The sequence below is a fragment of the Hemiscyllium ocellatum genome, chromosome 18 (genome assembly GCF_020745735.1).
Source record: "Hemiscyllium ocellatum isolate sHemOce1 chromosome 18, sHemOce1.pat.X.cur, whole genome shotgun sequence".
NCBI lineage: Eukaryota > Metazoa > Chordata > Chondrichthyes > Orectolobiformes > Hemiscylliidae > Hemiscyllium > Hemiscyllium ocellatum.
In genome coordinates this window covers 54,738,079-54,756,145 of record NC_083418.1, presented here as the reverse complement: position 1 = coordinate 54,756,145, position 18,067 = coordinate 54,738,079, and the positions used below count along the sequence as shown (strand labels likewise).

The window sequence follows — 18,067 nt, the reverse complement described above, 5'->3', positions numbered from 1 at the left end:
CCCCTCTCACCCTAAACCTATGTCCTCTAGTTCTGGACTCCCCCACCTCAGGGAAAAGACTTTGTCTATTTATCCTATCTATGCCCCTCATAATTTTGTAAACATCTATAAAGTCATCCCTCAGCTTCCAACGGTCCAGGGAAAACAACCCCAGCCTGTTCAGCATCTCCCTGTAGCTCAGATCCTCCAACCCTGGCAACATCCTTGTAAAGCTTCTCTGAGCCCTTTCAAGTTTCACAACATCTTTCCGATAGGAAGGAGACCAGAATTCTGACATTATTTATTGCAATATTCCAACAGTGGCCTAACCAATGTCCTGTACAGCCGCAACATGACCTCCCAACTCCTGTACTCAATACTCTGACCAATAAAGGAAAGCATACCAAACGCCTTTTTCACTATCCTATCTACCTGCGACTCCACTTTCAAGGAGCTATGAACCTGCACTCCAAGGTCTCTTTGTTCAGCAACGCTCCCTAGAATCGTACCATTAAGTGTATAAGTCCTGCTCAGATCTGCTTTCCCAAAATGCAGCACCTCGCATTTATCTGAATTAAACTCCATGTGCTACTTCTCAGCCCATTGTCCCATCTGGTCAAGATCCTGTTGTAATCTGAGGTAACCTTCTTCGCTGTCCACTACACCTCCAATTTTCGTGTCATCTGCAAACTTACTAACTGTACTTCTTATGTTCGCATCCAAATCATTTATGTAAATGACAAAATGTAGAGGACCCGGCACCGATCCCGAATGATTCCTCAATGCATGTACTTATGGGTAAGCAGGTACCAGCTCCAATTTAACAGTGTCCCCTCGCTTCCATTATAGTGAAGTTTGGACAAGACCTTTCCATGAAGAGCTCTGTCAAATATTTTTCCAGAAATCTGGTATTTCCACAAAAGTAGTTCCATTTCTTTTAAGTCTCAATGCTAGGTCATCAACAGTCTGTAAAAGTTGTGTTTCAATGCATCTTTTAGCCTGAAAAATCATGCAATCTATCAGTGCACAGAGTGTTTCTTGACACGAGAATGAATAATCTGTTCAAACAATTTGCAAATGACGCTGGTGAGAGATATCAATGTGTAGCTTTCCAGCTGAATTTTATCTCTTTTTCCAAACATGCCACAACAGTTGGCTTCTCTCCATTGATCTAGTCGGAAGATACTGTTTATTGACTCTGGAAAGACACAGGCCATTTTTGGAGTTAGTTCATCAGCTGTTAAAGTTCAGGGCAGGGGTGGGGGTGGGGGGGGAGTTGGGGGGGGGGGGGGGGGGGGGGGATGAAATTCTAACCGAACACCCAATCTATCCTCTCAGTTGGATACAAAAGATTCCATGGCACTGTTTTGACAAGAGCTAGGAAATACTCCTTGTTATCTAGCTTAATATTTACCCCTTAACCAACATCACTAACAAATAGGTTACTCATCAATTTCACTGCTATTGTGAAGAGCATGCTGTATGCAAATTGTTAGCTGCAATTTCTATTTTACAATAGGGACGACAGTACTTAATTACCTACTTTGCAGCATCCTGGGTTCATTCTATATAACTACAAGTTTATTTTTCTTTCTTCATAGGTGTTTCTGCCAAATGACAGCAAATTTGAGAATGAGATCTTTTATTTTCACAATTCATTCTGTCTTTCTGTGATGTGGAGTGCAGAAATAAGGTGCCTCTCACAACTTGCAGAGGAGCTTAAAATGATATGTTCCATGATCAGGCACTTAGACTCATAGAATCCTTACAGTTTGGAAGCAGGCTATTCAGCCCATCAAGTCACACCAACCCTCCAAACAACATCCCACCCAGACCCACCACCACCCCAACCCCCATCCCTGTAACCCTGCATTCCCCATCGCTAATCCACATCCTTGGACAGTATGGGGCAATTTTACATAGTTAATCCACTTAACCTGCACATCTTTGGACTGTGGGAGGAAACCAGAGCACCTGGGGGTAACCCACACAGACACAGGGAGAATGTGCAGACACCACACAATCGCTCAAGGATGTAATCGAATTGGGTTCCTTGGCGCTGTGAGATAACAGTGCTAAGTATTAACCCTAATGCAGACTTATGAGTTCAAGCAGTCTTTCAGCCACCCCTTTTCTTCCACTAGTGAAACAGTGGATACTTGTTTATGCATCATCCTTACCCAGTGCTGACTTGGTTTAATGCTGTCTACTCTCTTAGAAAGAGAGCCCAGAGAGTCGAATATAAATCAAAGTCTTGAATCTTTTCATTTATTATTCATGTTTCGATGTACCAGGTCTTTGAGATATGCAAGAGGGTTTTGCATCCAAGCAATATTATAAAATTATTTTTCATATGATTCCTCCATTTGGAGCCAGCATGGGGTGTCAGTGGTTAACACTGCTGCCTCACAGCGCCAGAGACCTAGGTTCAATTCCAGCCTTGGTTGACTGTGTGGAGTTTGTACGTTCTCCTGGTGTCTGCGTGGGTTTCCTCCAGGTGCTCCAGTTTCCTCCCACAACCCAATGATGTGCATAAGGTGAATTGGCCAAGTTAAATTGCCCATAGTGTTCAGGGATGTGTAGTTCAGGTGCATTACTCAGGGATAAATGAAGGGGAGTAGGGTCAGGGAATGGGTCTGGATGGGATACTCTTCGGAGGGTCGGTGTGGACCTGTTGGGCCAAATGGCCTGGTTCCACACATTAGGGATTCTATGATTCTATGCTATCAAAGATTTTTAAAGATTATTTCAATAACTATTTGACCAATGAATGTTTAACAACAATCATGAAATGAGCTCTCCCATTTCCTGCATTATAATGGTGACCTCACTGCAAAAGTATGTTATTGTTTATTGATTGCTTTGGGACATCCTGAGGTTGTGCAAGATATTATATACATGCAAATCTGTCTTTTCTCTTTTTCTTCTTTACTGAAATATGCAAAAGTTGTTTCTATTATCAAAGCTCAGTCTGCATTCAATGCTGCCCTACTTAACCCAATCCCTAGTGACTTCCTGTTACTCAAGTTACACTTCCAATCCTGTCATTTCTGTTTGTGTCTACAGCAGCTACCAGATGATCAAACTATTGTGGAATATTTTTACCACTAGATTAGAATCGGTGGGGGGTCGGCGTGCAGGAAGGTGGGGAGTGTGGCCTGGAGTAGAATATGAAATGCTTGGACTCCCCAAGAACCAGAGGCTAAGGAGCCAGGGTCTTGTTTTGCATGTTCCAACTCTTGCAAATAGCTGACAGAAAGAGTGCTTCACCCTCAGAGGTGGTATGTCCCACAGATGAGATGCCATCAAGATGTGAGACATAAACCCAGCCCCTGGAGTAATTGATGCTCCAATTCGTCAAGCCTGCTAAGTGTTGGAGTAGGAAGTGGGATGGATGGGAGAGGAAGACATTCACAGAAGTCATGAATCTCCTTGACCCTTTCTCTTCACTAAAGTTTCAACAGATCCTCTTTGCTGTAGACTCTCATCCAATGCACAAACTCATTTCACTCATTAAAAACATGCAGTTTGGCATGGCCCTAAATGCTCAAAGAACACATTGATGGTGAGATGCTTCACCCGTGACCAGTCGTATTGGGAAGTCATAAGCACCCTGCCTACATCTGTCTGACCCACAAAGATGTTAAACAAGGTTTCTTAGCACTGACATGTCCTTTGAAATTGTACCCATTTCAGTTCACTAAGTCCTATTCCCATAGAGTAAAAAATGAGGTCTGCAGATGCTGGAGATCACAGCTGCAAATGTGTTGCTGGTCAAAGCACAGCAGGTCAGGCAGCATCTCAGGAATAGAGAATTCGACGTTTCGAGCATAAGCCCTTCATCAGGAATAAGAGAGAGAGAGCCAAGCCGGCTGAGATAAAAGGTAGGGAGGAGGGACTAGGGGGAGGGGCGATGGAGGTGGGATAGGTGGAAGGAGGTCAAGGTGAGGGTGATAGGCCGGAGTGGGGTGGGGGCGGAGAGGTCAGGAAGAGGATTGCAGGTTAGGAGGGCGGTGCTGAGTTGAGGGAACCGACTGAGACAAGGTGGGGGGAGGGGAAATGAGGAAGCTGGAGAAATCTGAATTCATACCTTGTGGTTGGAGGGTTCCCAGGCGGAAGATGAGGCGCTCCTCCTCCAGCCGTCGTGTAGTTGTGTTCTGCCGGTGGAGGAGTCCAAGGACCTGCATGTCCTCGGTGGAGTGGGAGGGGGAGTTAAAGTGTTGAGCCACGGGGTGATTGGGTTGGTTGGTTCGGGCGGCCCAGAGGTGTTCTCTGAAGCGTTCCGCAAGTAAGCGGCCTGTCTCACCAATATAGAGGAGGCCACATCGGGTGCAGCGGATGCAATAGATGATGTGTGTGGAGGTACAGGTGAACTTGTGGCGGATATGGAAGGATCCCTTGGGGCCTTGGAGGGAAGTGAGTGTGGAGGTGTGGGCGCAAGTTTTACATTTCCTGCGGTTGCAGGGGAAGGTGCCAGGGGTGGAGGTTGGGTTGGTGGGGGGTGTGGATCTGACAAGGGAGTCACGAAGGGAGTGGTCCTTGCGGAACGCTGATAGGGGAGGGGAGGGAAATATATCCTTGGTGGTGGGGTCCGTTTGGAGGTGGCGGAAATGGCGGCGGATAATACGTTGTATGCGCAGGTTGGTGGGGTGGTAGGTGAGAACCAGTGGGGTTCTGTCTTGGTGGCGGTTGGAGGAGCGGGGCTCAAGGGCGGAGGAGCGGGAAGTGGAGGAGATGCGGTGGAGGGCATCGTCGATCACGTCTGGGGGGAATCTGCGGTCCTTGAAGAAGGAGGCCATCTGGGTTGTGCGGTGTTGGAATTGGTCCTCCTGGGAGCAGATGCGGCGGAGACGAAGGAATTGGGAATATGGGATGGCGTTTTTACAGGGGGCAGGGTGGGAGGAGGTGTAGTCCAGGTAGCTGTGGGAGTCAGTCGGTTTATAATAGATGTCTGTGTTGAGTCGGTCGCCCGAGATAGAAATGGAAAGGTCTAGGAAGGGGAGGGAGGACCTGAAATCCCATGTTCTTACAAACATGTTCACCGCCATTTGCCTTTTTAATAAATGTAGACATTCCTGTGTATTCTGTTCACCATCTGCTCCAATATTCCCAGCAATGATTTATTCAATATGAGAATTGTGCCAGGCATTATTATATATGAACCATTTATTTTTCCCCCTCATCAAATACAATGCACTATGAAGTCCCAGCTTCATCTAAGACTTGAATATTGTTTCTAAAATTGGGCAGATTCTCCTGCCACCTTCATCAAACGTCTAGGAAAGATATAAAAAAAATTTCTGGCAGCAGATCGGTGACGCTTCCATCACATTGGTCCATCAACTTCTCCCTCAATTCACTCAAATTTTCTTTCTCTGCCTCAGTCTCCCATCTCTATTTCTCTCCTCAATTCTGACCTCCTTGTTTTCTCCTTTCCTCCCACTCATCTCTTTCTTTCTCGCCATCTCTTTCTCTCCCTCCTTTTTCTTTTATCTTTTGCTTTCTCTCCCTTTCTTTCTTTCCCAAACTTATTCACTTATTCTTTCTCTCACTTTCCTTTCCACCTAGAGTCATACTGATGTACAGCATGGAAAAGGACCCTTCGGTCCAACCTGTCCATGCTGACCAGATATCCTAAAATAACCTAGTCCCATTTGCCAGCACATGGCCCATATCCTCTAAACACTTCATATTCACATACGCATCCTGTATGAATCCTAGAAAAGTTTTTTCTCTAGGATCAGAGCATATGGACTTGGCTGGCTTACTTAGTATTTATTGTCTGTCTCTAAATGTTCTTGAAAAGTGATTGAGAGCTGCAGTCCTTTGGTATAGGTACACCCACAGACCTGTTAGGAAGGACTGGAGAGAGAGTTCTTGGACTTTGTCTGTGTAACAGTGAAGTAACAGTGATATATATCCAAGTAGAATGATGTGTAGCTCGAAGTTAAAGAGTAGGTGGTGTTATTCCCATGTATTGCTGCTTTTGTCCTTCTAGATGTTTGTGACTGGGTTTGGAAGGTGCTATCTAAGGAGGATGCGTGAATTTCTGCAGTGCATCTTATAGCTAGTACACACTGCTGCACTGCTTGTGATTAACACCCCATCAGTCTACTCTCAATCATCAGCAAAGTGATAGAATGTGTCGTCAATAGTGCTATCAAGCAGCACTTACTCAACAATGATCTTTTCACTGATGTTCAGTTTGAGTCAGGCTCACTGGCTGCTAACGTCATTATAGTTATGTCTAAACAGGGACAAAAGAGTTGAACTCAAGAGGGTAACTGTCCCTGAAATTAAAATTGCATTCAGTAGAGTCTGCTAGGAAGGAATGCGAAACAAAACCGGACTCAGTGAGAATCAAGGGGGAAACTCTCTGTAGTTGGAATCCTATCTGGCTTAAAGGAAAGAGGTTGTAGCTATTGGAGATAAATTATTTTAAGCACAGAACATCTCTGCAGGTGTTCTCAGAGTAGTGTCCTAGGCCCAACCATCTTCGGCTACTTCATCAATGACCTTCCCTTCAGCATAAAGGCAGAGTTGGAATATTTGTTGATAATTGTACAACATTTGGTGCTATTTGTGACTCCTGAGATATTGTCTATGTCAATATAGAGCAAGACCTGGACAACTTTCAAGTTTGGGTTGATATGTGACAAGTAATATTCACTGCACAAGGGTATCAGGTAATGATCATCACTAAAAATAAAGAATCTAATCATGACCTCTTGACATTCAGTGACACTATCAACACCGAATCCTCCCTTATTAACATCCTGAGAGTTACGAATAACCGTGGCTCAGTGGTTAGCACTGCAGACTCACAGCACCAGGGTCCCAGGTTCAACCCTAGCCTCGGGTGACTGTGTGGAGTTTGCACATTCTCCCCGTGTCTGCATGGGTTTCCTCTGAGTGCTCTGGTTTCCTTCCACAATCCAAAGCTGTGCAGTTCAGGTGAACTGGCCATGCTAAATTGCCCATAGTGTTAGGTGTGTTAGTCAGAGGGAAATGGATCGAGGTGGTTTACTCTTCGGAGGGTTGGCTTGGGCTGAAGGGCCTGTTTCCACGCTGTAGAGAATCTAATCTGAAACCAAACTGGACAAGCCATATAACTACTGTGGCTCCATAAACATGTCAGAGTCGTGGAAATTTGCGGTGAATGACTCACCTCCTGATCAAAGGCATATCCGCCATTTATAAAGCAGAAGTAAAGAGTGATGAAATACTGTGCATTTTGCCCTAATGAGTGCAAGACTGACAACCTTTAAAAATCTCAATACTATCCAGGATAAGCAGCCTACTTGATTGGCAGCCCATGTAACATCGTGAAAGTTCACTCCCTGCACCACTGACACACAGAGGTAGCAGTGTGCATCAGCTACAAGATACCATAAATTCTTCAACAGCACCTTTCGGGCACACAATCTCTACCACCTAGAAGAACAAGGGCAACAGATACATGGGAACACCTGCAACAGCAACATCTGCATTTTCTTTTCCAAGCCACTCACCTCCCTTGACTTGAGTGAATAATAAAAAAAGTTTGCGACAGGTAGGTCATTTATAGTTGTGCAGAGACCATGTTCATGATCCATATATTCTTTCTAATTCTACACCAGTCTAATTATATGACATATTTGCTTTCATGTCATGTAGCCTGTTTGTAGGTTTGCATACTATTATCACCTTGACCTAAATAAACTCAATTTATTTTATTAACATAATCTGTATTCCATCAAAATAGGTAATGAAAAAATATCAGACCAGATGTTCCACATAATTAGATTGATTTAGGTAAGATGCAATCCTGAGAGTATAAGTGAATAGAGTTGATTTGCTAAATAGGGTAGAGGTGTTGAAATGACTGAGTTATGAGAATCTTTCGCAGTTTCTTTGCTCAAAGATTAGTCAATAATAGCATTACATTCATGTGCTTTCACAGATTAGCCAGGAATGAGTAAATCTTATACATATTGGAATTCTGAAATCTGTGACCTACTCAATGCCAGCTTGGAAATAAATTGTCATTCCTTCTTTGTTGCTGGGTGAAAATTCTGGAACATTCTCCCTGTCAGCACTGTATTGCAGTTGCTTGCGACCGTGACTTAGCAACACCTTGTCCTGTGCAATTACAAATAAGAAGGAATTGCTAGCCTTACCAGCATTGTTAAATCAAAAATGGATGAACAACCTTTATTTAAAGAAATCTATTAAGTTGAATTGTCAATCTCACTATTTACTTTCCTAAATATGTTTCTTACTTCAGTGCCATCTATGAAGAAAACTGTTGAGATAAATTGTATGTATGTGAGCCATCCTATATGGCTAGTACCTTGTTTTTAAAAGGTGTTAATGAAAGAATTTATAATTCTACCATATCCTTCATATTCCCAATAGCATTTTGAGCTGATGTTTTTCCTTGATCTTGACTTCACTATTGCAAGCTAGGGTTAACCCTAACCCTCTCATTCCACCACCCCATCCCCAAATATATTCAAAACTCTGTTTCCCATATTCTAACTCACACCAAGTCCTGTCCACTTCCCCTATGCTCACTGCATTGGCCTTCAGCCAAGTTTAAAATTCACACTCTTGTTTCTAAATTCCTCTATGCCTCAAGCCTTTCGATGTCTCTAATGACCTCTGGCATCTTAACCCACTAATTCTGCTGTAAGGTTTGAATTCTGGCCTCTTGAGTATTCCTGACTTTCATCACAATACTATTAAGACCCATGCATTCAGCTGTCCATGTTCTAAACTCTGGAATTTCCTGTCTCTCTACCTTATCTTCCCACTTATAGAATTTTCTTACAATATATATCCTTGAACTAAGTATGGGTCACTTAACTTAGTGTATGCTTATGGTGGCTCAGTGTAACATATGATGCTTTTGGGAAATACCTTGGGATATTTTCTAATGATAATGGTGATATATAATTATGTTATTGCTAATATGAAATTTGTTTTGCTGTCCTGATAGGAAATGCAACAGCTAATTTGTGCAAAACAAGGTTGCACAAACTACCCTGAGCCAAAGGCCCAAGTAATCATTTTTGTTGGTTGAGGATAAATGCAGCTAGGAGATCTGGTCTTCTTGGAAATAGTGTTTTCATACCCATTGAGAGGGCAGATGGGGTGTCTAGGTGAAAGTGAGGACTGCAGATGCTGGAGATCAGAGTCAAGTGTGTGGTGCTGGAAAAGCACAACAGTCAAGCAGCATCGGTGGAGCAGGGAAATCAATGTTTCAGGCAAAAGCCCTTCATCAGGAATGGGATTAATGTCAAGTTAATGTCTTATCTGAGAGGCGGAGCCTAACTCCACCTTGAACAGTGATGCAACATGGACAATAGTAAATCTAAGCTAGTTTCACCCACCACCTGCTTTTCTTGTCTGTAACTGGCAGGAAATGTTTGTCCTTTGCAATAAAATATTATTCTAATTTCAGTGTTTATTGGGAAGCATGAGTAAATACTGTAATTAGTCAAATTGCAGCTGGATGTTTGTAACTTCCTACTACTTTCTGTCAGTAGCTAAAATGCTATCAATATTGTATGAAATAAAAGATAACAATGTAATGCATAATGGACCAAGAATGCTTGTGAATTTCCTGAATCAAAGATAAAATTCAAAATGCTCGAAATATGGCTAATTGGGGTGAAATAACATCAGTTATCACAGCATCATTTCCAAATAACTCAAATGAGGTGAAATTGTTTCCTTAAGAGCTTCTGGGTAGATAATTGCATGAATTAGATTGAGTGTCTCAATTCTCTCCTTGCCAAATCATAGCTCATTGCTTCCACTGAAAAGTGTTTGATGAGATTTATGTGGCCCATTTATATAGCCTTCTGTCAATGATTACATAAAGACCAATGAAAATGCATGTAAATACATGAAGATGCGATTTCCAAGATCAGATAGGGATGTGTGATGACTTTTTTATGAAACTGAAATTGAACACTTCATATAATTTGAGACAAGGAGTTGAATGTGCTCTCTAATTATCCATTAAATGCAATTAAGCTCTGTACTATTTTGTTTTGCATACTTTAGGAAAATGTCGATCTTGGAGACTTGATGTTTTCACTGTGCTATCTCCCCACTGCTGGCCGGCTTACTGTCACCGTCATCAAGGCTCGTAATCTTAAGGCCATGGATATAACGGGAGCTTCAGGTGAGAAGATAACCCTCAGAAAACACTGAATGCAGGATTTTTATCTATTTTCTCACGGGATATGGGTGTTGTTGACTGGGCCAGTAGTTATTGCCCACCTCTAATTGCCCTTGAAAAGGTGGTGATGAGCTACCTTCTTGAATCACTGCAGTCCATTTGCTGTAGGTAGAGCTGCAATTCTGGAGAGAGTTCCAGGATTATTACCTAGTGACACTGAGGGAACAGCAACATATTTCCAAGTCAGGGTAGTGAGTAGCTTGGAAGGGAATTTGCAGTGGAAGTGTTCACAATCACATATGCTCTTGTCCTAATAACTGGTAAAATATTGAATTGACCCAAGGCAATTCAAGGACAATTATAAACTAATATGTTATGGGCAGGCATGGTGACTCAGAGGTTAGTACTGCTGCCTCACAGTACCAGGGATCTGGGTTCGATTCTAGCCTCAGACAACTGTCTATGTGGATTTTGCACATTCTCCCAGTGTCTGTGTGGACTTCCACCAGCTGCTCCAGTTTCCTCCCACAGTCCAAAGATATGCAGGTTAAAAGAATTGGCTGTGCTAAATTGACCAGAGTGTTCAGGGGTGTGAAGGTGAGGTACATTAGTCAGGGGTAAATATAGGATGGGGGAGTGGGTTTGGGTGGGTTACTCTTTGGAGGGTCAGTGTGGACTTGTTGGGCAAAGGGCCTGTTTCCACACTGTAGGGATTCTATGATTCTGTTATAGCAAGACAAACAAGGCAATGTTAAGGTAATAAAAGATATATATTTTTAAGGATTCAGAGGCAGAAGTGGACAGCTTTATGGAGAGAATTTCAGCACTTGGGATCCAGGTACCAATGGCGGGTCAATTAAAATTGGGGATGCTGAGGAGGCAAGAATTTTATGAGCATGAAGATCACAAGGGATTGCGGGGCTGGAACAGATTACAGACAAAGGGAGGGGTGGATCCATGAAGGGAATAGACAGCATGAGCCAAAGTCAGTTGGTGAGTTCATGGATGAAAGAAAATGGACCTTGGTGCCAGTTCAGAGACTGACAATAGAGTGTTGGATAGGCTCAAGTTTATAGAAATTTGAAGACAGGAGGCTCGGCAGGAATATATTGGAATAGTTAAGTGCAGAGGTAATCAAATAGTAAATGATGTTTCAGCAACAGATGAGCTAAAGCAGGCAGAGAAGGATAATGTTATAGAGATGCATGAGAGCAGATGGTTTTCTTGACTATTGTGCTACACTGACAGATCCATACGTGAAGATTTCTCTGATGTGTGATGGAAGGAGGTTGAAAAAGAGGAAAACATCAACAAAGCGAAACACATTAAACCCTGTGTACAATGAAGCCATAGTCTTTGATGTTCCCCCTGAAAATATCGACCAAGTGAGCTTGTTAATAGCCGTCATGGATTATGATCGGTGAGATACCTTTTTAAAAATATAGTATCAATTGCTGCTTAATACGTCAATAAAACAAACCTACCAAACTGAATATGCACAACATGGCAGTTAACTTCAAAAAGAGAAAACAAACCGTTCAAAAGTGAAAATCAAATATTATATGAAAAATGATGCTTTGTTTTTCAGTCCTTCCTCTGATGAAGAGTCATAGAGTCATAGAGATGTACAGTACAGAAACAGACCCTTTGGTCCAACTCATCCATGCCGACCAGATATCCTAACCTAATCTAGTCCCATTTGTCAACACTTGGCCCATATCCCTCTAAACCCATCCAGCTGCCTTTAAAATACTGCAAATATCGCAGCCTCCACTACTTCCCCTAATGTCTCTTTTATATCTTTCCCCTCTCATCCTAAACCTATGCCCTTTAGTTTTGGACTCCCCCACCCCAGGGAAAAGACCTTTGTCTATTTATCCTATCCATGCCCCTCATGATTTTATAAACTCTTAAGGTCACCACTCAGTCCCCAACGCCCCAGTGAAAACAATCCCAGCCTACTCAACCTCTCCCTATAGCTCGAATCCTCCAACACTGGCAAAATCCTTGTAAATCTTCTCTGAACCCTTTCAGTTTTCACAACATCCTTCTGATAGTCCTTGCTGTTTTCCCATTATTGGTGTCAATAGATTGGTCGTGTATTTCCAACACACTTTATTGTTTTTTTAATTACAATTAATTATGGATATAATTTTATAATGGAACAACACAAATTTAATTTTAGTTTTGTCTTCCAAAGGAGAAAACCCATTCTTGATTGAACAGACAATTAATTACAATTACAGCTGGTCCACTCTGGGTACAGCTCCTTCTTTTTGTTGGAATTTCTCCTAAATAATCCATTTCCAATCTTCCTATCCAACTGAAATCCTAAATAAAAGGTCAGCCATATATGACTGAAATGAAGAGAAGTTCCTTAACACAGAAAGTTGTGAATCTTTGGAATTATCTCCTCCAGCTGACTCTGAACGTGGTTATATTAAAAAATGAGACCAGTAGCTATTTGGACTCTTAAAGAAATCAGGATATATGAGAATTATGCAAGAAGGTTAGATTTGAGGCAGACGATTGACTATGACCTTACTGAATAGAGGAAAGGATTCAAGGAACTGTATGACTTTCTTCTATTTTTAATTCCCATATTGTTATGATCTCCCTCTCCAGTGCCCAAGACTAAAAGCTTGACTGAGGACAAGCACTTAACATGCATTCAGGCAGGTACTGTACCCACCTATAGGTAAATAATCTGTTGGTTGACCGAAGAATGGTTTGAGTACAAAGTATAGGACCTGCTTACTACTTTCTGTCTTCTTCTATGAAAGCCTGGAAACATTTTCAAGCTTCTGAGTTATGAATTATCTAAAATATTCCATAGAATAACTGTAACACTTAGATGTGTATGTATATTTTTAGTGATGTCTCCTGTGAAATTAGATGCATAGAAAGCTGGTTTCCAGCATTTAATGAGCCAAGAGCTAAGCTGATTCTGAAACAAGCTTGATGTCCTTCACCAGGGCTTTGAAATCAGTTAAATTTATGCTAAATCTTTCCAATTTTCTCAATGATATTGAACCTAGAACTGTCCTAGTAAAGAGAACTTGGATGTTTTCCAACCTTTTGTAACTTCTGCAAAGTTCTGTGTGCTAGTTTTAAAACAAAACTCATCATCTCATTGGCTGCATATGGCACAACCAACATTTTTCAAAGAAGAATGTGTGATACGTTACCGTCCAGGGCAACTCTGGCAACCTAGCCAAGCTTCACGGGTATCTGCCATCCTGAAACTTCCCCATATTGAATCCCACAAATGGTGCCAGACAACAGTCCATTAACCCCTCATGTCAAATCCCCTTCCATTGGTTTGTTTCAGATCCAAGAAATCTGGAAGGCACACCAACAATAAAATACAAATGATTAATTAAAAGCACAGTCCCAAAATTGTTAGTTTTAAGAGGATGGAGTTTAAGTCCTCAAATACTAAGGAGAAAATGAAAACTAACACATTGTAGACAAAATAAGTTATTTTGTAACAAGTCATCTGGTTACTGATTTTGAAGCCACCTTTGTCTCATATTAAACATTGCTCAAAAGAGATGTGAATCAACGTTTTTTTTTGTTTTATTCACTCGTCCAGATTGAAAAGCAAGAAAATCAGTTTAGATAAAGAGCAACAACTTATTAAGTCCAAAGAAGGTGTGATTCCAGTCAGTGGATGAAAAATATGGCAAATATGGCTAATGATTTAGCTCTTGCTGTTCAAGCAGCAAATGATTGTCCTATTGGGAATCCCTAAACCATACTAATCATGCGACTCCCCTCACCACATCTCCCCATTATTCCCCATCGCCCCCAATAACTTGCCCTTGTCTGGAAAATTGCTCATCTTCTAGAGAAAACCCCAGTGCTGGTGGAAATAAGTCTGATGTCCAAAGCTCTTGCACCTCTTTTAAGGTCATACTTTAGCTGTCTGCATGTGATTTGATATTGCAAAGATTAAAATCAGATGTTTGAAGCATTTTACATGACAATCTTGGAGTTGGTGCAAAATTACCTCACATTATGCATTTTTGCTAAAGTTAAGAATTTGCCCTTTCAGTTGTAAAATCTCACTGAGTGGGAGCACATACCTAGAATGCTTGAACTAAAAAAAAATTTGCTATTAATGTTGGGTGGGCAATCATACAACATCCAATGATTACGATGGCCGAATCCTGATATGTACACTTATGAGTGCAAATATCTGCCCAGGACATTAGTTAGTGGTAAATAACCATTAAAAGACCCTAAGTCCCAGAGTCAGTGGGAGTGATTGAAAAAGGAATGAAACTTCATGTTTCACTCTGAAATCAGTGAAAGACTTGACTCTAATTAGTAGGGTAGCATATCCATTCTTGTTATTGGGCAAGCAGGTCCAAGGTCAAAGGATCAAAACCCACTGAGGATTCTTGTGAAATTATACTCAATGAGGATGACAATTTGGCAGTTGGTACGAGCAGGTAATCCTGCTAAATTGTAGTTATTTTAATACAATAAAGCAAATATTTCAGGGATTGGAATATGCAAATGCTATTACATCTGGCTCATATCTGACTCCAGTCTCAAGCTCAGTAACTAGACCCTCAATAACATGGGGTATCCCAGTGAGGACCAACAGTGCTACATCATCCTCAAGTCACAAACCAAAATGGGGAGAAGGTGCTCGCAACTTGCCAGTTGATGCAACTGTGGAAACATTTTAAATACTGGTGTGTAAATGTGACCCGAGCAAGTTCTTCAGTTCTTAAACCTCATGCCACACTCAATATCTTTCTGAGCTTGTCATTCAAGAAGTGGTTACCGTTTTAACTTTTTAAGGAAAATTATTATGGCAAATTTTTCACAGTGTAGGTCACAACGAGGTCATTGGTGTGTGTCATGTGGGGAATGATGCGGAGAGACTGGGACGTGATCATTGGAATGAGATGCTCACCTACCCTCGCAAACCTATAGCACATTGGCATCAACTGGCAGAGGTAAGTAACTGATGATGTATGCACCAAGTTGCAAAAGATTTATAGTGATGTGAAAGAAATATCTGAGGCCATTATTTGTAATGTGAAATACAGTGGGTTGCGACACTAGAGGTGATATGATTTAGATAGAAATTGAACCTTAAAACAACTTTTTGGATATAAAATGGGCTATTACATCCTGCACACTAACCATACCTGCTAAGTATCTGAGAACAAAAATGACTACTATCAGAAAGTGTCCGTATTAAATTTCCTCTTAACCTTTTTTGCTGTAAGAAGAACAATCCCACCTCCTTAAGTCATGCCACATAGGTGACGTTCCTCATCCTTAGGACAATTCTGGTAACTCTCCCCAACACCCTTTGTAAAAGCTACAGGAACATTTCAGATTTTCTTTGCTCACTTCAACCTCCTACATGAAATTTTTCTTTTGTGTATAACAATTCAATGCAATTAATTATACATGAGTTTTAGACTTCTGCTATGTATTATGTGGCTGGCCTTTCCTCCATTTATGCCTCTGTGGCAGTCACTTAATTTCTCCACTTCCTGTTCACGTTGCAACTACAATCGCAGCCTTGCAATCTAGAATCAGGAGATAATTGAAATCAGAATAAAGAGGAATAGGACCTCGTCTGCATGATGGTCTTGCTGTGGTGTTCAATTCCTGGATTAATTTGAGCCTTCACACTCATTTCATGATCATGTTTGGCATCTTTAAAATGCTGTAGTTGCGAAACTTTTGATACATGAAAGACTAAGACTTTCCACCTCAACATTCAGAGTGATGTACAATGTGCTTTTCAATGATATTTTATTTTGAATTTTAATCTACTGATGTGGAATCTTTTTAAACCAAAGTAATGCAGTATTCACACCAATATTAAAATAGTCTTTTGGTCTGTAAAAAAGAGCATCTGCCAGGCAACATCTAATGGAGCAATAATGGAACCATGTTGAGCTAAATTAATTTTATCCTAGATGATCAAATCCTATGTATTATTGAAAGATGTGATACATAATAAAAGGTTCAGTAACATTGAATAAGGTCTTTACTGGATGGAAATGAGCAAGTTATTGAGATTGAATATCCTCAAGCAATCTGTTTCAAATGACAGTACTTCTCACAGACCTTTTGTATTTTCTAGATTTTCAGTGCAACAAAGCACACCTGAAGTGGTTTTAATTTGTTCTAAGTTCCCTCTATCCTTCAGTATCATGTGCAGTTCAGTAATTGCCAATTCATCTTGAACACTCAACTGTTTATAATACTTAACTTGTTATAATGATATGCAAATAACTAAAAAATCTTCTGGTGCACAGTTGTGATCCCCTTACTGCAAAAAGATTATGGACGGATAAGAGAAAGCACAAAAAAGATTTCCAAGAAAGAAAGCAGAACTTAGAGGTTAAATCTATTAGGTAATATTCAGCAGGTTGGGACTGTATTTGCTTGTAAAGAGAAGACTGGAGGATGATTTGACAGAGAGTAGTGGAAAGGTTTGACAAGATAACTGTAAAGATGTTTCTATTTGATGACCAAAACAAGGAGTCACGAGGATCCAAGAGAAAATTTAGGAGGAACTCTTTTACCAAAGAAGAGGTGAGAATGTGGAACTCATTATCACATGAAGCACTTGTGGTAATTAACATTGATACATTAAAGGTAAGGCTAGATAATGGCATGGGGAAGGAGAAAATAAATAGATGATTTGGTTCATGTGATGAAATGAAGACTAGTGGAAGAAGGCCTATGGGGAATATAAATGCCTCAATGGATTGTTTGACCTGAATGGTCTGAATTTCAGCTGTACAATTTTGCATTAAGGACTGAATTAGAATCACAGAGACATAGAGATGTACAGCATGGATACAGACGCTTCCGTCTAACTCGTCCATGCCGAACAGATGTCCCAACCCAATCTAGTCCCACCTGCCAGCACCCAGCCCATATCCCTTCAAGCTCTTCCTAACCATGAACCCATCCAGATGCCTTTTAAATATTGCAATTGTACAAGCCTCCACCACTTCCTCTGGCAGCCCATTCCATACACGTATTACCCTTTCTGTGAAAAGGTTGCCCCTTAGGTCTCTTTCATATTTTCCCTTCTCATCCTAAACCTAAACCCTCTAGTTCTGGACTCCCTGACCCCAGGGAAAAGACTTTGTCTATTTATCCTATCCATGCCCCTCATAATTTTATAAACCTCTATAAGGTCACCCCTCAGCCTCCAATGCTCCAGGGAAAACAGCCCCAGCCTTTTTAGTCTCTCCCTGTAGCTCAAATCCTTCAACCTTGGCAACATCCTTGTAAATCTTTTCTGAACCCTTTCAAATTTCACAACATCCTTCCAATAGGAAGAAGACCAGAATTGCACACAATATTCCAGGAGTGGCCTACCCAATGTTCTGTACAGCCACAACATCACTTCCCAACTCCTGTACTCAATACTCTGACTAATAAAGGTTGCTAAATTCTATAATTACTTTCTGTGGTTTCTTTAAGATAAACACTAACTAAATTATTGTGGTTAACAGGAACAAACATCTAACGTGTTCTTACAATTTTCCAGATATTGAAAGATTTGCCTTTGATCTGTACAAGAGAGCAAGAGAAGGGCAAAGAGAATTCTGAGGCTTTAACATAATACATTGTATTTGAAACAAAAAAATTATGTTGAATTGATTATTTATTATTGTCACGTGTACCAAGATACAGTGTAAAGTGTTGTTTCACATGCTATACAGACAGATTGTACCATACGAGGTGCGCCAGGGTAACAGAACAGAGTGGAGAATACAGTGTTATAGCTGCAGAGAAGGTGGAGAGAGAGAGCAGAGAGATAGAGAGAGAGAGATAGAGAGAGAGAGATCAGAATTAACATTTGAGAGGCATGTTAAAAAATCTGATAATAGCGGAAAGAAGAACTGTTCTTGAATCAAT

At 41.1% G+C, this 18,067-nt stretch overlaps 1 protein-coding gene across 1 annotated transcript in view; it reads left to right on the top strand.

Moving 5' to 3' along the window:
- syt9b (synaptotagmin IXb) overlaps window positions 1-17,771 on the top strand; it is a 90,810-nt gene extending 73,039 nt beyond the window's left edge. Inside the window, exons 4-7 of the mRNA XM_060838655.1 lie at window positions 10,033-10,153; window positions 11,399-11,570; window positions 14,994-15,123; window positions 17,697-17,771. Coding sequence (XP_060694638.1) covers window positions 10,033-10,153; window positions 11,399-11,570; window positions 14,994-15,123; window positions 17,697-17,771 — 498 coding nt within the window. The remainder of the gene's footprint in view (window positions 1-10,032; window positions 10,154-11,398; window positions 11,571-14,993; window positions 15,124-17,696) is intronic.
- The last annotated feature ends 296 nt before the right edge of the window (window positions 17,772-18,067 follow it).